Source organism: Ciconia boyciana, chromosome 6 (assembly GCF_034638445.1).
Source record: "Ciconia boyciana chromosome 6, ASM3463844v1, whole genome shotgun sequence".
Lineage (NCBI taxonomy): Eukaryota > Metazoa > Chordata > Aves > Ciconiiformes > Ciconiidae > Ciconia > Ciconia boyciana.
Window position 1 is genome coordinate 25,711,320 of NC_132939.1, and position 19,277 is coordinate 25,730,596.

Genomic DNA, 19,277 nt, shown 5'->3' on the forward strand with positions numbered 1-19,277 from the left:
TGGCTATAAAAGCGCTGGCCCTTCCCAGAGGGCCATTCACTCAGCAAGATGACAGATGTGTGCTTTTCTCCCCTGTTGCCCTATTTGATTTACCTCATTCTTCTTCTGTGTAATGTTCAGTATGGCTTTGTGGAGTTATTACAAGCTCCTTTGAAGAACAGGTTAGCTGGCAGGCCTTCAGCAGCTCACACTGGGAAGGCACATCTCGGGAGAGCTAGGAGGCCTTGTTTTAAGTAAAGAAAGTGGGGACCATATTGAAGAATGTTAATCAGAATAAGGAGCAAGAAGGTCTATCGCATGGCCTCCATTGTTTGTTTTAGGTTCCCCAATGTTCTGATCACTTGAGATTTTTGCCGGCTGAACAAGACTTAGAGCAGAGTCTTCACATCACAGGGGATCATCCAGACAGATGGTGCTCACTAGATCCAGAATGATGCTCAACCGAAAGTTGTTTCTGCTTGTAGCTGCGTGTGTGCAGCTGCTTTGTTGTTCACATGAGGGTGGTGTTTACTCTTTCTCTACTCCCATGGTGGAGACACCACGCAGACCCATGCTGAAGAGTGAGTTGACATTACAGCTGATCTCTGAGTTACCTCTGCCAGTCCTGTGCCCCTGGGCACGTTTCCAGCCATGCCCTTGCACCAGGGCAGGCTGCCATGCAGCCCTGCAGTGGCTGACCCTAGGAGGTAAGCTGGTCAAGCCTGATCCCTTAAAGCAGGAAAGAGCAGAAAACAGGCCACTTGGCAGAAGCCACAGGCTAGAAAGAGCCCCAGCATTGCATGGGACGGGGGAGTTGTGGCTGTGACTCGTCGCTGGCCACTGGGTTCTCGTCATCGTTAGGGAGGGCTGTGGGAGGAATTCCTGCCCTGAAGATCTTATGATTCAGGGAGCAAAAGATGAAGCAGGAGCGAACAGAGACATGACTTGCCAGAGGGCGTACTGGCCTAGATGTACAACCTGTGATCCCAGTTTGGTGCTCAGTTTGTTAGGCTGCAGAGCTTACGTGGTTCCCAGTATCCCCCCTCCCCATGTCCTGCTTTCTGGAGGCAGATCTGTGCCAGGTTTCTGCAATGTGCCAAGGAGGAGACAGCCTGCCCAACCGGCATGGCATGCCTTTAGCTTGGAATAGCTGGGTGGTCTGGGGAAGGAGGGGGGCTACAAGACACATGCTCCTTGGTTATTTGGGAGAAGCAAGTGAGAGTGATGCAAGAGGGATTTAAAATTGTCCAGTGGTGGTGGTTTCTGTCAGGAAGCGGTGGGTGGCTACAGACTCTCTGGGTTACAGGGCCAGGATGTGGCACCGGTACCCACCTGCCCACCCCAGCACAGGGGAGGGGAGGGGAGGCGGCGGGCATGTCAGTAGGAAAGTTTCTGACAAACTGTGTGTAAGGCAAAATTTGCCAATATCTGCACTTCCCCAGCAGCGATGAAACCTTCACAGCTTGCGCCAGAGAAGAGATTGCTTCCCTGGGACAGGCTGACAAGCCAGCATGAAGAAATCCTCCCAGGCCTCAGGGCAAGGAGAGCGATGGAGCGAGGCACTGCGTGCTGGACACAGGGGACAGCGTCTTGGTGCTGCAGTGGCAGCAGGTAGAATAAAATGGTCTGAACATTAGCTGCTTCTCTGTGACAGCTCTGTATTTTGCACTGATCAGTCTTGTCTTTGGTCGCCTCATCAGTTAACTGCTGGCTTCACTTCCCTTGCAGGGACCAAAGTGGCTCAATTTTGTCTTAGAAAAGCTAAGTGTTACAAAACCCAGTGTTACAAAGATCATTCCTCAGCTTTGGGTGCTATGGGCTTTCATCTGACAGGGATGGAGTTACGCTTTTTTTCTTCTGCTTGGCAGCATTAGCGTCATGCTGGATCCCCTCCTCAAGGCAGGGCTTCGGTTGCTGGAACCAGTGTCACTCACCTATTTACTGATGCGGTTGTAGTAATTTTTGTCTAAAGTCCCCGAAAAGGTTTAGAGACTGAGTAAAAAACAGTCTGCAGGATTTGGTTACTTAAAGTCTCATAGTTCATTGTTAAGAAACTTCTGTTTTAACTTCTAGACTACAGTTGATGTATTTCTTGATTACTTACAAATAAGCTTAAAAAGAGATGAAAAAAGGAAATTTGTTCTGCTGAAATACTTGGATGTTCTGTAGTGTTTTTAGCTGCAGAAGATAAAACCCTTCAGAAGTGCTAAGATCCTATTTGTGGCACCAACTTAAGATTTTTAATCTCGACTCACGTAAGAAAGGTTTCCCTTTTGCCCGACCTCCAAAGCAGCCAGAGCCTTTGTGGCCGTGCTGTCTGCTGGTCAGCCCTTCCTTGCTAGTTTTGAGGTTTGCGGTCTGTTTTGTCCAAATCCAAGAGAGGATAGGAAAAGTCTCAGAAATAATTCAGTTTCTTCAGCTCTTGCAAAAATCAGCAGTTGGGTACAGAAGAGAAACCAAGATAAGCATCCTATGCTCAGACAGCTATGTATTACGCTGGGCCACCCCGACAAGGAGCGGGGGAATCCTCCTCTCCTCTCACCCTTGCCAATAGCATTTCTGCTCCTGCAGCTGACACGTTGCTTGGGAGGCAGCACAGCCCGTGTGACCCCAGCACTGTCCTGGCCACCAGCTTGGCATGGTCATGTGGAGGGACAGAAATGCCCAGGATTCATCAGCAAAGTCCTCCCCTGCACGCGCAAAGATTTTTTTTTTTCCCCAAAACTTTTTCTATTTATTTATTTTGTGGGGGAAAAACATTTTTTAAAGCTTTTCAACCTGAGACAGGATGTGTTTTATTAATTGCAAAAGGTATTACTGAAATAGAAATCCTGATTTCTGCACTGCTGAATTGATAGGATCACAGTAACTAGATACAGTAGTACCTCGACAGTTAAAGCCGTGGAAGGTTAATTTTGCTCCAAGTGGCAGCAACTTGTACTAGCAGGAATATTCAAAGCAATCAGTCTCTTAATTTGTTAAAAGTACAGTTTCATTCTTTAAACAGCTGAGTTTTCTGCAATCACTGGTATCCAGTTGTCTAAACCGCACTCTTATCTTGTATCCTTGTAGCACCATGTCCTGATACGTCAGCAGCAGCACTGGGAAAAGCTGCCATCCCTTCTGACGCCTGCCAGGCCAAACAAGGGAAATTTAATGTAGCTGTTTCCATCAGGGAACATTTTGCAGCTCTCTTTGAAAACAAAGAGTTTTATTACCACATTTATTGTTAGTGGTATGATGACAGCCAAATGCCGTTATCCTGTGATGTGCTACTGAAACACTGACTTTTCACTTCAGCTATCACTTTACGATGCAGAGAATAAAATAATATATTTCTGTGAGGAGCATTAATACATTCAAACATTTTAGTACCTTGTCCTAGTGGCAGTGGGCAGAAGCTTTATGGGATTAATTGCAGCTCATAAAAAGTCAGGCAAGACTGAAAGTAAGGTATTTGAAGAAGTAGGAGCTTTGAATACCCATACTTTGTGTTAACCATGTTGTATAAGGAGCTCGTCACAAGTATTAATGAGTGTTTGTCACAACCTACAGTCATGCTCTGGGTACATCCTCACCTTGCAGTGCTGGCTGCTGTGCTTGACGGAAATGGACCCACTCCCAGATCTCATAACAGGCTGGCAGGGAGAAGTGAGGTTTGAAAAGGGCTAAATGCCGTGTACCCTACAGACAGTGTGTTGTACGGCCCCCTCCTGGGTTTTCCATCCTAGTCATTGACCCCAGACTTTGTCACGTGCTCTTATTAATCCAGCTTTGGTTCTGCTTTTGATTGTCCCACGTGGCCCCGCTGTTCCTCCTGCTCCCTCCTGCCTCGACCTTCACTGCACTCCTGCCTTTGGCTGGCTCCTCTGCTTCTGGAGGGTTCCTCATTTCAACTCATTCTTCCTACCAAACCTGACTTTGATCTTTATGGTCTTCTTTTTAAAGTGGCCCAAGCCTGACCTGACTGCCCTTGGCCAAGTTACAACAGCACTCTTCTCACACACCTCGCTGGGAAGCTGAAACCTAGGTTTCGGTGACTTACGTTGCAGTGAAAATCTGTGGCAGGCTTACATCTCCAGTGTCCTAGGCCTATGACTGCACCCCTGAAATGATGCAGCATTGCACTGATTTATATTTTATAAATATATGTATAGATTATATAGTTATACTAATGGAAGTAACAATGCTCAGTTTGTATGGCTAACACTGTGTAGTGGAATACCTTCTCTTCCAGGGCGGTTCCCAGCTAGTGAGAGGTGCTGGGGGGATGGTGAACAGCACCCCGTCCCGGTGCTGGTAAGCATTGCTGGGCTGGTGGGCTTGGGCGCACACGGGTGTTGCTAAAACCATAGTGGCTGTGACTGAGGAAGAGGGAGCAGGAGATGCAGCTGGAGGACAGGGAAAAGGAGGAGCCAGGTTTCAGGGACAGGTGAGGAAGGGAGGATCATGCTGTGAAGCTATCTGTAAAAAGAAAAAGTTGGAATTGCCAACTTATCTGAATTTAATTTTTAAACAGACTTATTACTTTAGGTTGACTTAGACGGAAATGTTTCAGCTAAAATGGCCAAGTCTCTATAAAAATGAGAACCGTTTTCTCTTAAAAAGTTATTTTGTCTAGAGAAGTATCTTAAAACCTCAGTATGTAGCAAGGTAGCACCATTTCTGTGGCAGATTGCCTAGGGAGATGTAAAAATCCTTCCATGCACCTACAATTCATGCATTGAACACATCCAGTTCGAAGCATCCCTCAGAGAACTTGCCCATCCTAGCAACTCCCTGGTACATCAGCAAGAGCTTCCCTGTGGAAAGGTCTTGTGGAAATAATTTTTCGTAAGCTGCCTGCAAACACCCCAGCAGGGGCCTGAGCCTCCCGGTGCCACTCACTGATGCCTTGCTGAATGTATCTGCTCTCCAAGATACGGTAAATGCCATAGGGGAGTTTCCTCACGCCTTATAGCCTAAGGCTTCTGCCTTGTCTCACGCTGCAGGGGACAAAATCGCGGTGCTCAGGGTGTGAAGGAGAGCCCGCGGGAGGCTGGAGTCGGGGTGTGCTGCAGAACAAGCCCAGTCTTCCCTTGCCTGTGGAGATTTCCAGTCCTGCAGCTAAATCCCTGCAGAGACCTGCCTGCTGCAGAGGGGAGAAGTGCTTATCCCTCACCTGTGCTGCTGGCTGCAGGGCTCCCCACGGCTGCCACCAAGTGCTGCCAGGTGGGATTCCCCTCGGCATGGCCCAGGGAATGTGAGGCACCCGTCTTTAGGAAAATATTTCCAGGGACATGTATGTCAAGCATTTAAAATGCTGGCTGTGTGTTGCTCTGTTGGCTGCCTGACGGTGAGCATGCGAGTGTGTGATCCTTACTGTAGGATCACCCTCAGGCAGTCAGCTGCTGGGCTGGCTTTGCTTTTATTTATTGTTTTAAAAGGAAGAAAAATGTTAAAAGACTGCTGAAGTCCTGTCTGGAAACACTGGAAAGGAAGACAAAGGATATCCAAGCAAATTCATAAGGAAAGGGATAGGGCAACCTTGAGTGTATAGCCCTTGCAAGTAATTAGTCAAACAATTCCCTAGTGTAAATGCATTTATGTGTGCTTGAGAGAGGCTTGGCTGTTGCGTTAAGGTGCACTCAGTGGTGCTGCTATTTTGTTATGATAGTTAGAAAGTACCAACAGTTTGCTTTTTTCCAGGCGGCAGACTCAGAGTGGGTTTCAGTTGGGCCTTGTTGAGTAACTCTGGTTCCCCTGTCAGAAAGGTACCATTTCAAGTTCAAATCAAATGTGTGTGCACACAGAGAAAAAGATGAGAAGATTTATCTTCTGCTTTCAGAAGTAGCTTGTATTGATTTCCTGTTTATTTTGTCCTTTCCTGTTTGTAAGCCGGTATCTGTTACGTTGCAGTTAGCTGAACGTTTTTATTATTATTTTTAAAATGGTTGTTTCAGGATGTGAACTCTACTGGAGAAGGAACTGCAACTCCTTCCCACTTCCTCATGGAAATTATATTTTATTCACGGAGCAGAATGCTGAGGAGACGATGTGCACGACGAGGCGCTGCGTTGGGGCTGACAGAGTACAAAGCGTGAGTGGAAATGCTGCCTGGCAGGACAGCAAGAGGCAGGTTTTACTCTCTAGTATGTTTTGAGAGGAGATTTGAAGCCCACCTGTTGGGGATGGATTGAAGGCATCCCGCTGGGAAGCAGCTTAACCCGCTGACTCACGAGGGAGGCCCCATCAGCTCCAACACGGGGTTACAGCACTGCTCCATTTCGGGGCACTAACCACGGTGTTCAGGGTGTCTGCACTGGGATTGCCTAACTGCAGGTAGTTTCTGTGGAAGCCCTGGCCTTTGAAAAGTTTCTTTTTCTACAGAAAGAGGCTGATGTCTCTCTCTCTCTTATCTTCTTACTCCTTCCTTTCCTTTCGGTGGCATTTAGTCTGATAGCCAACAGGAGGAATAATAATTAATAGGCTGTGTGTATTTCCTATAATCGCATTGTTAAATGAGTGACCTGATGATATAAACTGATTTCCATGGTGCTGTTTCAGCAGCATTAGCTGTTTCTCCTCCTATGAAACTGGCATTTTAACTTCCCAAGGCCCCACAACTGTCAAGTGGGTATTTTATATAAAATACGCAGCATTTGAAACATTCCCAGCCCCCGGTAAAGGTCCCCTCCAGCCCCTGTGCAGTGCCCTGGCATACAATGTGACTTCAGCCCTGTACTATGCAGGAAAGAAATCCGCTCTGATGATCCACATGGCAGAGAGTTTCTGTAATCTATACCACGAGGTCACATTTCAATACCGGGAGCAACCAAGATTAAAGTCATGATTTAAACCACTGGAGTAAATATAGTTTTTACATTAGCGCATTGCAGACCTAACTTGGGGGATTATGTCACAGGATATTTTTTCTGAATTGTCTCAAATAAAATCTTAAGGCCTCCCAGTTATTACCATGGTGATGTTGCTCCAACTCAGCATTGAAATTTCCCACAGCATTTTATAATCAGAATTGTGAGGGAATTAAATGGTCGCTCTACCTGAAGCAAACCCAGTTTGCCCTCATACTGAACTTTCTGTATGAAACCAGACAGTCTGGACTGGGGATGCGTGTGTTGAATTTCAGCTATCAAGTCAACCGGCCTTTTTTCTGCAGAGCGTTGGATCCTCTTGTGTTAAGGCTGTTGCTAGAGCAGATTAAATTCACCTTGCTTCGTATGAATGTGAGATGCTTTTCTCCACTGCCAGAACAAGGCTCCTATGTCAACCCACAGCTTGCTTCTGCAGGGTAGACAAGCTCAGCCCCAGGAGTCCAAACTGTTCCGCAGACTCAGCCTCTTGGAGTGCTGTGCTAAGGAAACACAGCTTGGCCCTCGCTGTGCTGCGGGACCAAGTTGTCAGGAATAAAAACTGTTGTAAATGGGGCTCTGGGAGAGGGAGTCGTCGTACTGCAGTAAGGGCTTTATGGGCTAAATTTAGGCATTAAAATCAACAGTAAAAAACACACCCTTCTGCAAGCTGGAATAATTCAATTTGACCAAACAGAAAATTGTTCCCTTATTAAGCAAATTGTATCTCCCAATAAAAAGGCTTCAAACTGAACCTGGCCCTACAGCTGCCTTGGGGAGCCAAGGAGCAGAGAGATTGCAGCCAGGTGCTTCATAAAGCCAAGGCTCTTAATGTTTTCTTTTACGCTGGCAAAAGGCAAAGCAGCCAGCCTTCTGGAAATGCACTAGCAAGTGCCTCCGGTCCCCTCTCTCCCAAAGCTGTATTCTTGTTTTGTTTTATCCCGTTTGAGACAGGGCTGTAATTACAATGGTTTGTTTCCAGTACAGGTCCTGAAACATCGCCACTGCTAAGGCAGTTTGAAACAAGGAGGGATCAGTCCTGAGTCTTACTGAAAGATGAAGTTAAGACTTTCTGATGGTGAACTCACAAAAGCAAGTCCCTTTCTGTATGGGACTGTGGCACAGGACGTGTGTGCTGCGTCTAAGTTTCTGTTTTTTCTCAGGGCACTTGTCTACCTCTGCACAAAGAACACGTTTTATGGCAAAATGCAATAAACTCAAGCTAGCTGCAGATGTGCTGGCTTGGGCACAGGACCCCGGGCTGCTGGGGTGAGCACAGATGTCTCTGTGGGCTAATTTACCGGCTGGTGCTGGAGGTGCCCTGGGTACCTCTACACTGCGCTGCTGTGCCGCGTGTGCACACCAAGCACAGGGGTACTGGCTGCTCGGCAAGGCTCAGGGGCCCTGAGCGTGCTGTCCCTGTCCCCTCGCCAGCACAGACCAGGATTCCCGATGCCGTTGCTAAGCCTCTGCTTCCTTCCCGGTTCCTAACCAAGCTTCAAAAATATCCTCGAGTGGGTGAAGCTATACTGGAGAATGTCTTTATGGGAATAGTCTAACATTAGCCCTGAAGAGGGGACAGACTAACCATTTCAGGCTCTTCCTCCCTCCCTCATGCTTTTATACTCTGCTTCCTTCTAGCTCCTCTCCTATTCCTATCGTATGTTTTTCTTACGCTGTTGGGTTTTTCCATCACTGAGACTCCTTGGCACGCACAGCTTTAAAGCGTGGTCCCAGCCGTCACTAATTTGCAAGCTTTTGTTTCAGCTCAGTAATACTTGTATGCCCTTTTTTTTGCCTGAGTATCTGATTCTGCATTGTATCAAAGAAGTATTATGGAGCCCACAGGGGAATGGAAAATTTTAGGACCCCTTCTAAAAGGAAAAAAATGGAGTCACACTGCAGCAGGCTTTTAAACTACATTAGAGGTGGCAGAATTGGGAACGAGATCCCAGTGTCCTGAGTCCTGCTTAACCCTCTGTTGCTGATGGTTTCTTGTCTGGGACCATCCCGCGTGATCTCTGTAGTTTACATCTGGGCCATTGTAGCATTAGGGTATTCAGATGTGGGCTTGCCTCGGGGTTTCCTTTAACCATGTGTATGTTACTCTGACGGCAGCGATCCCTGCTGAAAGCTGACGTGACAAGTCTGTCAGTGTAAGTTACAGCCACAGAAATCACGGCATTGGGAAAAGCGCTGCGAGGTGAGCCGTAGAAAGCCGAACTGCCGCTGTGGCTCTCCGGGATGTAGCGAGGCCTCAGTAACCCGCCTGACGCTCCCCTGGGCGCGGCGGGGCAGGCAGGGGATGCCCTGGGGAGTCGGCCTCTGCGGCGGCGGTGCCCGGGGGAGAGGAGACGGGTGAGTGGAGCCTCGGGGCCGGCGGTCGGAGGGGGAGAGGGGCCGGGAAGGGGCGACGGGACCGAGGGCGAAGCCTCCGCAGGGGCAGCGGCGAGGCTCCCCCGCCCCGGGCCCTGCCTCGCCTCCCGAGGGGACGCGGCGGGCGGGGGGGCCGGGGGCGGCGGCGCGGTGACAGCGGTGCCGGGGCGACGTCAGGCGGAAGGGAAGCGCCCGGCGGGCTGCGAGTGGGCTCCGCTGCTGTCTGAGCATGCTCCCGCGGGGGCAGCGCCGGGCTATATAACGGCGCCGAGGCACGGGCGGCAGCAGCAGCGGCGGCTCCGCTGAGGCAGGCGGGACGCGCCGCGCTCCGACCCGCTCCGCGCCGTACCGCGCCTCGCCGCTCCGACCCGACCCGACCCGACCCGACCCGCACCGTACCGCGCCGATCCGATCCCCACGGCACCGCGCCTCTGCGATCCGCTCCGCTCCGCTCCGCTCCGTTCCGATCCGCACGGTACCGCGCCTCTCCGATCCGCTCCGCTCCGTTCCGATCCGCACGGTACCGCGCCTCTCCGCACCGTTCCGACCCGATCCGCACCGCTCCGGACAGCACCGCTCCGCACCGTACCGCACTTCTCCGCGCGGTACCGCCCCGCTCCGCGGGGTCCCGTCCCTGCCCGGCCGCAGCTGCCCGCCGGAGCCTCGGCGCCCGGCACGGCCGAAGCAGCGCGCCCCGCTCCGCCAGCCCCGGCCCCCGCGGCGGGCGCTCCCGCGGGCGCCAGGATGGCCGCGAAGCCGGCCGAGCTGATGGGCATCTGCTCCAGCTACCAGGCGGTGATGCCCCACTTCGTCTGCGTGGCCGAGGAGTTCCCCCCGCCCGCCCGCCCCGCCAAGGCCCCCAAGGGCAAGCTGCGGCGGCCGCGGCAGTCGCGCTTCAAGACGCAGCCGGTGACTTTCGACGAGATCCAGGAGGTGGAGGAGGAGGGGGTGTCCCCCATGGAGGAGGAGAAGGCCAAGAAGTCCTTCCTGCAGTCGCTGGAGTGCCTGCGGCGGAGCACCCAAAACCTCAGCCTCCAGCGGGACCGCCTCGGCAGCTGCCGCCTCCGCAACAGCCTCGACTCCAGCGACTCGGACTCGGCCCTCTGAGGGCGGCGGGGCTCGGCCCGGCTCGGCGGGGCCCGGCGGGAGCGCAGCCGGCGGCGGCGGCGGCACGGACTGGGCTGCAGGGAGCCGCCCCGCCGCCGGCCGAGGAGCGCCCGGGGCGGGCAGCCGGGTCGGGATGTTTTCTGAGAAAGCGCTTGTACCCTCGTTTCTATTTGATTGTATGAAACTCTCCGTTTAAAAGACAAAAAAAAATCTTTTCTATTCGTTAGAAGAAATGAGCTGTTTTAGATGCATTGAGCTGCTGGACTTTATATTTATTTTTGCATTTAAACTGTTGACTGCATTAATTTAATATGTTTCTACCTGAATGTCTGTTATTATTTCCATAAAAGAGTAATAAAATCTGATATATTTGCACAGTACATATTGGACTGTCCTTATTTCAGGGGTCTAACTGTCGTCTTTCAGCTTCCTTTACCCCTCTGAAGGCTAAAGGGATTTAAAGGCTGTTGACAGCTAATGCAGAAGCAGTAATGCTTTCCTCGGGGATGCTGCTCGAAGAGATTCTGCAGTCCGTACGGCCAGGTACATTCTAATGAAACAAGAGCCAAGTTAGACTGATTTTGGACAACTTTATTTGCTTGTTTGAGATCTTCGTGTTAACCTGAATTGACGTTTAAGGAATGTTTATAACTGATTGTGTCCTAGAGCCGTAATGCAACCGGGCAAGCCTTGTGCATTCGCAGAAGTGCATATATACTTTCTGTTCTCATCTAAGTTGTTTTTGCCTCTTCTCCCCTTCCCCTGCTGAGCCGTAAATTCTTCAGCACTGTGGAGAGGTTTGGTAGTTGGATATAATGCAGTTTAATTTACTAGAGCAAGTGGTATTATGTGGACATGCTTTTCCTGGAGTTGAAAAGCAAGGGTATTTTGATGTGGTATAGGAGTGAAGTTACGTGGGGCTTCTCTGTGTGTGTGCAGGCATGTGTAAGATATTGTAAGATTTTCTGTGTCCATGGTGCATGTGTCAAGGAGCATCTGAAGCTCCCTACAGAAGGAAGAGCAAATTCCTGGACTGTGAATCTTTTCCCTGTATTTTCTCCATTCTCTTGAAATATTCCTATGCTAATAGTGTAATCCCATGGGAGCATCTTCCTTCAAGGCAAGCCTCAGGCAGCTGAAACTTCCCAGTTATTAGGTATTATTAAGATAACGAGCTGTAGCCTCTAACTAACATTTCTGTGCTAAGATTTTCTGGGGAGTTACAGCTTTCCTTATGTCCTGGCTTGAAGTGCGATCATACTGATAAGTAGGGATAAACAGCATGCTGTGAGCTTATCAGGGGAGGTAAGGGCTGGGGCAGAGGAAAAAGATGAACATGATACAGATGGAGAAGAGGGTGCCTAGTTAGAGCTGGCAACCACGGACTTGTACCTGCTCGGCACTGATGTACAGCAGATGACCTGTGTGAGGAGCCCGGTGGTGGCTCCAAGCACAACTGAAGCCTGTCTGTCTCTAGCTTAAAGCTGAGGAAAATCCGGGGCGGGGGGCTTGGTTTTGGACAGGTCCTTCCCCAACTTTCATAAGTACAGGAAGAGCTTTAAAAAAATCCCTTGCAGTAGGAGAGCCAGCTGACCTCCAGCACCAGGAGAGGGTCACGCACGCAATTCGGCAGAGAAGGAAACTGGTCTGGGCTCTGACCTGACCTCCTTGTAAAAAAGCATTTAAACCACTCCACCTGTCCCCCTGCACGCAGTCTGTGAAACAGCTTATCTCCCTTTGCCGTTAGGCCCTGATGGCTGCTTTCTGTGTAGGCACAGTACATATACAACATCTACGTACAAGGCAAAGCAACTTGACCTCCAGAACAGCTTTCAGCCATGCAAACTGGACTTGGTAAGAAATAATCAATTACTAGCAGCTGGGCTAATTTTCCTCAACAAATTCCTAACACTGTTACAAATCTGGGAGTTTTGAGTTTGTGAAAGGGTTTGGAACAGCTACGGGAACTCTATAGCCATGTTACTAAATGTTGCATAATGTTCACAGAGGGCTAATGAGCTCTGTAAGATTTCCAGGGGTTGTACAGCATCCTCCCCATACTGCCGGTTTCAGACTACTTTTCAGTCTTGCTTTGCTTTCAGCTTTGCTTTGCTTTCAACAAATCCCTGTCATACACGAAGCGTGTGGTAGCTTCAAGAGGCTGTGAGCACATGATCCTCTTCCCCACTCATCATTTCTGTTTAGCAGCTGGGATTAATAGCAGGCCATTTACCATCACCCTTCCCATCCCTGCTTTAGTGTGCAGCTGTGCTGCCATCATGCAGGAGGCACAGGAGGCTGTGCTGCGCCAGCCAGCAGCAGAGCATTGGGTACCCACTTCCTGGAAGGGGGAAAATAGCCATATTCCCTTTTCTGTTTCAAGAGACAAATGTGGATGTTAACACAGAGAATAAAGAGGGTTTGAGAATCCATTGTAGCATAATATTTGAGAAAAAGCCATATTTCAGTGGTTAGGCTGAATAAGTAAGTTTCTCTTCAGCTATTCTTTGTTAACATTTTTCTGCTCTATCTCAAAGTGAATAACATGGGAGATGCCAGTGCTAAAGATAGGCTAGCGTTTATCTTCCAAAGAGTTACGATCGAGGCAAAAGGGTGAAAAGGCAGGGTGCTTTAGCTCTGTACTGGAGAGGCCCTCCTGAACGCAGCTAGAAAAATAAACCTCCCTTCCAGCCTTCCTGCGCTGCTAATTTTGAAGGTTTGTCTTGCAATGTTTTTTAGCATCATGGATATCTGTCCTGTAGAGATTGCAGGAAGACCTATTACATTCACTTTACTGAGGGTAATGACTATATCAAAGGGTTCTGAGTCTGTCACCCACTACCCAGGCTTGAGATGTGGGTTGTACATTTCCCTTCAGCAATTCACAGCTTAAAAGCATCCAGCAGACACCACTTATGGTGATGCTCAGGATGGCAGCGAGTAGGCACGAGCATCCTATGTCTGCACAGGAAGGAGCTGGGAGCCAAACGCTCACAGCGCAGCAGGATGGGTCTCAGGGTGGAGGCGAGACTGAGCACCCCAGGGGTGCCTTCAGCCCTATTTCTCCAAATCACAGGAAATCACACAGCAGAATTTGTCTTTAATAGGACCTGCGTTTTATTCTTGTATCGCTCATGTGTAAGTCATCCTGTTCTCTGCGGCAAGAAGAATGCCCGGTGGGGTGAGTAAAAGCTTGAACTTGAAATAAATTCTTTTATTCTCTTCCTGGTTTGTGTCCAGTCCCCTTCGAGTTTGTCAGTATTTTTCCCCTGTGCTCATGTTGAAATGCTGCATTAGTGTCAAGCTACTCGTGCTGGTGTGGTGGACATGTACCTCCATGCCTTACATTGGCCGGACAAGTGTAGAGGGGATCTGGATGGTGCAGTATCATTGCTCTCCTGGCACCAGGACAAAAAAAAATCCTCTCTGTGCATCTTATGGACAAGCTTTTTCTGCTTTTTTTCCAAAAAGTTTTAGTTAAATTTGAATCAGTAATTCATGGAGGATTTCTAGTTGCAATTTGGTGTTCACCTCAAGGGGCTGAGGACAGTCTCCTCTCCTGGCTGTGTGTGCACCGTTTCTGCTGTTGGGTAACTTCTCTCATCTGTGGGTTTCCAGTGACTCACTGAGGACATTTCAGAGCGGAGCTGCTATCAGGAACAAATATGAGGTGTTTGTAATTCCTGCAGGTTTCTGTGCCAGGATCCCGAGAATGCATTTGCTTTAGGAGCTGGTTAATGATGACATGACTCCTGACCCTTACCAGTGCTGTGGGTCTGATCCTGCAGGACCGCGGTGGACGGACTGTGGGGCACTGCCCTGGGTAAGAAACACCACATGACTGTTGCTATCTAACCACTGAAGTAACAGCGGAGCCGTGGGACAAAGCACAAACCGAGGCATCTATTTAATTGTCAGGCTAACAGCAAACAAATTGCTGTGTAACAAGGCTGACAGACAAGCTCTAGCAAATCTGGTTGCTGTGGTTTTTCAAATGTTAACAGGGCCGGTGGTTTGCTGGCTGCCCTCCGAGGGGCTGTAGCTCCCTGGCAGCGTTAGCAGAGCACAGTGTGTGCAGGGACCTCAGGCCCCACGGCCCTTGGTCTTAGGTGCAGGGTATTGAAGCCACCACCGGAGAGGACATCAGCACGCTTCTCCAAGCTGCATCTAGCCTTGTTTGAACCTCAGCTCCCGTGGCATGGCTCAGTCCAAGCTGTCTTTTGTATATGTGCAAAATGCACATGGGGCTTGCATTTCAGTGGGGGAAAAAATACCTCGGGGAGGTGCAGATAGCCTGAAATCCCTGAGCAGAGCTCAGGCTGCCTGTGCAGTGATGCACGGATGCCCTGGATTTGCGGTTTAGCTTCTCACAGCCATCTTAAATAGAGCATGCGAGCTGTGCACAGTGCTTCAGCAAGCCTGGCTCCAAACTTTAGGGGTATTTTTTAAGCTGTAAAGATGCAAGATTACATCCTGAGAAGAAAATAATCAGGTGTCCAGTAATAACACATGCAAGGGGAGCTCACCTTCTCCTGAACTAGGAGGCCATTGCACAGTATGGGGAGGTGGCCAGCTCAACCCTGCAGGCTTCATCAAGAAGTAGTACATGGTCTTTCACTTCCCATTGAGCAGCCACCTGAACTCAGGTGGCTGAACTTGGGGGAATTAATTAATTGTGGGAACGAATTAATTAATTCCCAAACAGCATCTCATCACACATACACACGTGTGCATCCCACTAGACACGTGTGTGTCTAGTCTAGAGTGAGTGCTGCTAACAGAGCAGCCCAGCTCTTGACTGTAGAGAAAAGCACCTCCAGGTATTTAATTGACAGTGCAATTAGTTTAACTGGGACCAGGGGAGAAGGAAATACTTCCTGCAAAACCAATAACTGCGGTGTCAGAGTCGTGTGACCGTTTCTTGTGCCAGAGCGTCAGCTTTAAGGCTATTAAATGTGTGAACTTGGTAATTATGCACTTATTAATACTGTGTTAGCAAATGTCATGGTAAGTTATAAATAGTATAGAGTCAGATCCTGATTTTGGCTGCAATGGTGTCAGACTGGCTTTGGTCCAGCAGTACTCTGGAGTTGATCTGGATTTGCCCCTTGGGAATTCATGCTATTCGCTGATGTTCCTGAGCATGTTTCTGGACGGGCTTGAAATGTCCAAGCCATTGCTCCCCTGCTCCGTCACACCCAGGATACTGTGAGGCTTCACACAACCTTTCAGAAAGGTAACCATCGTTGTGCTTTCTGAGAAGTGTGGATGATGCGCACCCACCTGGCTGGGACATCTGTTCCCTGCTCCCAGATGGACCGGGAGCCAGTGGCGATGATGGGGAGAGGCTGGGGGAACAGGGGCAAGAGGGGAGGGGGCTTTCCTTCGGGTCCTCCATGAGTCCATACTGATGAAACTGCAGAAGACTTTCTTTGAAACCAAACCGAGGTTTGCCTGGGTCCAATTTCAAACAAAACAAGATCTACCATAATTTATGACTCTGTCTGGAACAGAGATTCTTTGTTTGGAAATATTTGCATTGAAGAGGTTGAAGTTATTTATTAGGAACTGGTGAAAGGGAAGTTTTCTTCCTTGGCTTGATTTAAGACCCTGTTGTTGTGGAAGATTTTTTTTTTCCCTGTGAAGAAAATGACCTTTCTTGGGCAGGAGGGAAGGGGACTGGCGAGAAGGCAAAGAGGGAGGGAGAGAACACAGCTCGCTTGTGAAATGGCTCTTGGCTAATACAAAAACATGTGAAGGATGTTTATGTACTTGTTACTTTTAATCTTGGGTTCTGGCAAGTCAGTGTTTTCCCTTTGAGAAGTATTTGGAGGTCCTGACCGTGATCATTAAAGATCCATTTCGGTCTCTTTTCACAACAACTTCTAATGTCTGAGGGAGCCTGCACTCCCCTGACTCGAATCTTTCAGGGGACATTCAGCAAGGTAATATGTTTTCTCCACTGTTCCTTAAGTAAAAGCAAACAGAAGTAAAGCAGTATCGGAAACATAGGTTATCACTCGTGCTTACTGTTAAACATTTGCTGTTAAGCTGAGTTGGATGCATTTCAACCATGTGGCAGCAGTGCATATGTGGCTGGCATTTATTGGCTGGGAATGCATGCAGGGGGGTTTCACAGAGGCATGGATGTGGTATCATGGTGACCTGCACAGCTCCAAGGTACTCTGCACTTTGGAGGCAGGCTGGATGGTCAGCTTTTGAAGGGGTGGAAAGATGGAGAAGCACTGAAACCTGGAAGGACACAGCTCTGTCACTTTGCAGAGAGGCAGCTAAAGCAGAGTTGTCTGGGAATGGAGACGCTGGAGCAAAACCAAATGTTGCAGGGAGAGGGGAGAGGCAGGAAGGAAAAAAAGAAAGAAGACAAAAATACCCAACCTCAGAGCGAAATTGGATGTGGCCCGCCTGCCTAAGAAGGCAAACAAGAGAGCCTGTTTTTAATCAACTTCCATTAGTAGCACCCCTGAGTTTACGCACCCTTGGGATCCAATGAAATGCAATGAAGTTTTGCCTGCTTTTTCTAATTCTGAAGCATATTGACATTTTCATGTAACATTTTTATTTGTTTCCCAAAATAAATGTGAGAGTTATCAACCAGCTCCTCCTTTTCCCAGAAAATCAACCCAAAATAACCAATCCCGTAGCTTTAGGAGTTTAGTTATTAATTTTATGACTGTGTCTATGTGTGTGTTTACTCCTGGATGAAGTGCCCCTATGTGTTTTTACCATACAGATGAAGTAAGCAAGTGGGCAGAGCAGGGGAGGTGGCGGGATCGCTGAGATTTGTGCTTAGCTTTAGGTTCGAAGGTGCTCCAGGGCTCAGAGCAGGGGTGCTGGCGGTTGGGGCTCCCAGGGTTTACTGTGTGTTTGGGGACAGAAAATGGTCTCATGCTCGCAGGGAGAGATGGAGAGTTAGGGGAGAGAGTGCTGTTCCCGATCCTCCTGTTGGTGCACTGCGTGGCCCTGAGCAAGCTGCTTCTCTCTGGACCCCAGTTTCCCTGTAGGAGACTGGGAACTGATGAGGCTCGATTTGTTAATCCCTGCAGATGGAGGTCTGTTGCTTTGCAGCCACGGGAGATGCGTTTGGTTGGTGAATGGAGAGGACTTGGATTTATTCAGAGGACAAAAGCCCAGCAATGTGATGTCATGGTTTACAAAACTCACAGCTGTGTGGTGAGATCACCTGTGCCAAAGAAGGAGGCTTTACTTTGCCAGGGAGCCCCATGCAGGCCCCAAGCCCCTCTGGTCCAGACTCCCCATGTCACCCGTCGGAGGCTGCGTGCAGCCCCTGGCTGACCAGAGGCACCTGCCCTTTGGGGACACACACACACTTTCTACTGCTTAGCAGATACTTTTGGGAACTGGGGAGAAAAAAGTGTCCTGCTACTTGCTGGTGAACTGTGCTAGGATTTCAGGCTGAGAAAGCTGATGAATGGTATTTGCACATTACCAGGCTTGCATGTGGCCTGCTCAGGTGTCCCATCCTCTTGCTCGGGGACCTGAGCCTAGTGGCTGTCCTCCTTCTGCTATGCAGGGATCCCATGGTGTTTCTACATTAGGAAAGGGTTTATTTTGTCAGCATGAATGTAAGTCTGGATCAGGAAGGAAGGAGGGCTTCATGTGAGCATCTGAGAGAAGAGGGTGGCATCGTGTGTGAGCCGAAATGTGGTTGCTTCAGGAGCTTAGTGGAAAGGAGCTGACCAGAAGGACATGCAAGGAACGTGATGGCTGAGGAGGTCAACCAGGAGAGGAGTAATGCTTTATGTGAAAGAAAACCTGAGCTAAACAACATAGCTAAGTAAACAGTGCAAGCAAGTACCATAGAGTCCTTGTGGATGGAGATGTCATGCTTCCATAGGATCAGTATATGACTAGGGTGGTGATACGGAGCACCCAGAGGGGATGCTGCAATGGATGAGCTATTCTGTGTGCAAAGGTAGCCAATAAAGCAATAACAAGAAATTTCACCTAACCTCAAACAGACCGGGTAAATATTACAAAAGGGCATGATGGTGATGCTACATTTTGGTACTATAAGCAGTGCTTCCTGGAGCAACAAGTCTGAGCACCTACAAGCCTCAAGGAGCTCTTGATTTAGCTCAAGGAATATACAGTTACAGTGAGGAGGCACTTTGCAATAGAGATAATCAAGCATTCACATTTCACAGCTCTGTAGGGTGAAACTTCCTCCCCCCATCCTCTACAGTAAAGCCTTAGCTTCAAGGATGAAAATTAAAAGAAGTCAAAAGAGTAAAAAAGGCTTGCAGATATCTAGGCTCTGGATATTAGGAGTCCATGATAAATTTAACTACCAGAAAGGCTTTTCGAAAAGAATAAAAATAGCTACCATAGTTAAATAGTAGATTAAAGAATATTATTAGAAGTAAAAAGAGATCCTGCAAAAAGCATAAGTCATGTCCAAAGCGGGAAAACAGAAAGGATCATAAATGCTGGGATGTTAAATGTGAAATCATAATAAGACATGCTTAAAAAAAGATTTTGAAGAATGGCTTGTAAAAGGCTAGAAGCTTCTGCTATAAACTTTTGCAAACACATTGAAAGAAGGAAGCTCGCTAGAAAGTCTTTGGCCCACTGGCTGAACAGAGACTAAAGTGAACACTCAGGGAGGATAAGGCAATATCAGAAAAGCTAAGTCTATTCCCTGCAACACTGTAAACTACCTATACTTGGCTATATATTCAATACAAAGTACTCTAAAGCAGCAAGTATTGATGCTGAAAGAGATGCTGGAGTCATTGGGGATAGTCTTCAGTCAACTTGCTACTTAGTAATGATTAAGTCACAAGAATGTTGACAATTACTAGGAAAGAAATCAAGAGCAAAACAAAAATCCTCATCTGGCAACTGTCTAAAATGACAGTGCTCTGGTATCTTGAATATTTTGTTGAGGTCAAGTTATTTAAAAAAAATTTTTCAAAGGAATGC

The 19,277-nt window shown here is 48.6% G+C and overlaps 2 protein-coding genes across 6 annotated transcripts in view; both read left to right on the forward strand.

Annotated features, from left to right (window-relative positions):
* Nucleotides 1-9,189, forward strand: part of ALKBH3 (alkB homolog 3, alpha-ketoglutarate dependent dioxygenase) — a 35,433-nt gene extending 26,244 nt beyond the window's left edge. For 4 of the 5 annotated variants that reach the window (XM_072866278.1, XM_072866279.1, XM_072866275.1 and 1 more), the window contains exons 9-10: nt 5,922-6,058; nt 7,813-9,189. In XM_072866278.1, coding sequence (XP_072722379.1) covers nt 5,922-6,058; nt 7,813-7,873 — 198 coding nt within the window. In that variant the 3' untranslated portion in view covers nt 7,874-9,189. The remainder of the gene's footprint in view (nt 1-5,921; nt 6,059-7,812) is intronic. The other variant, XM_072866280.1, reaches the window with a different exon arrangement.
* Nucleotides 9,190-9,255: 66 nt separating this feature from the next.
* C6H11orf96 (chromosome 6 C11orf96 homolog) lies at nt 9,256-10,666 on the forward strand. Its single transcript, XM_072864795.1, has one exon. The coding sequence runs from the start codon at nt 9,951-9,953 to the stop codon at nt 10,311-10,313; it is 363 nt and encodes a 120-aa protein (XP_072720896.1). The 5' UTR covers nt 9,256-9,950; the 3' UTR covers nt 10,314-10,666.
* Nucleotides 10,667-19,277: the final 8,611 nt, after the last annotated feature.

Excerpts from the sequence above, each read along its gene's own strand:
- C6H11orf96 (XM_072864795.1), top strand. The coding sequence starts at position 9,951 with ATGGCCGCGAAGCCGGCCGAGCTGATGGGCATCTGCTCCAGCTACCAG.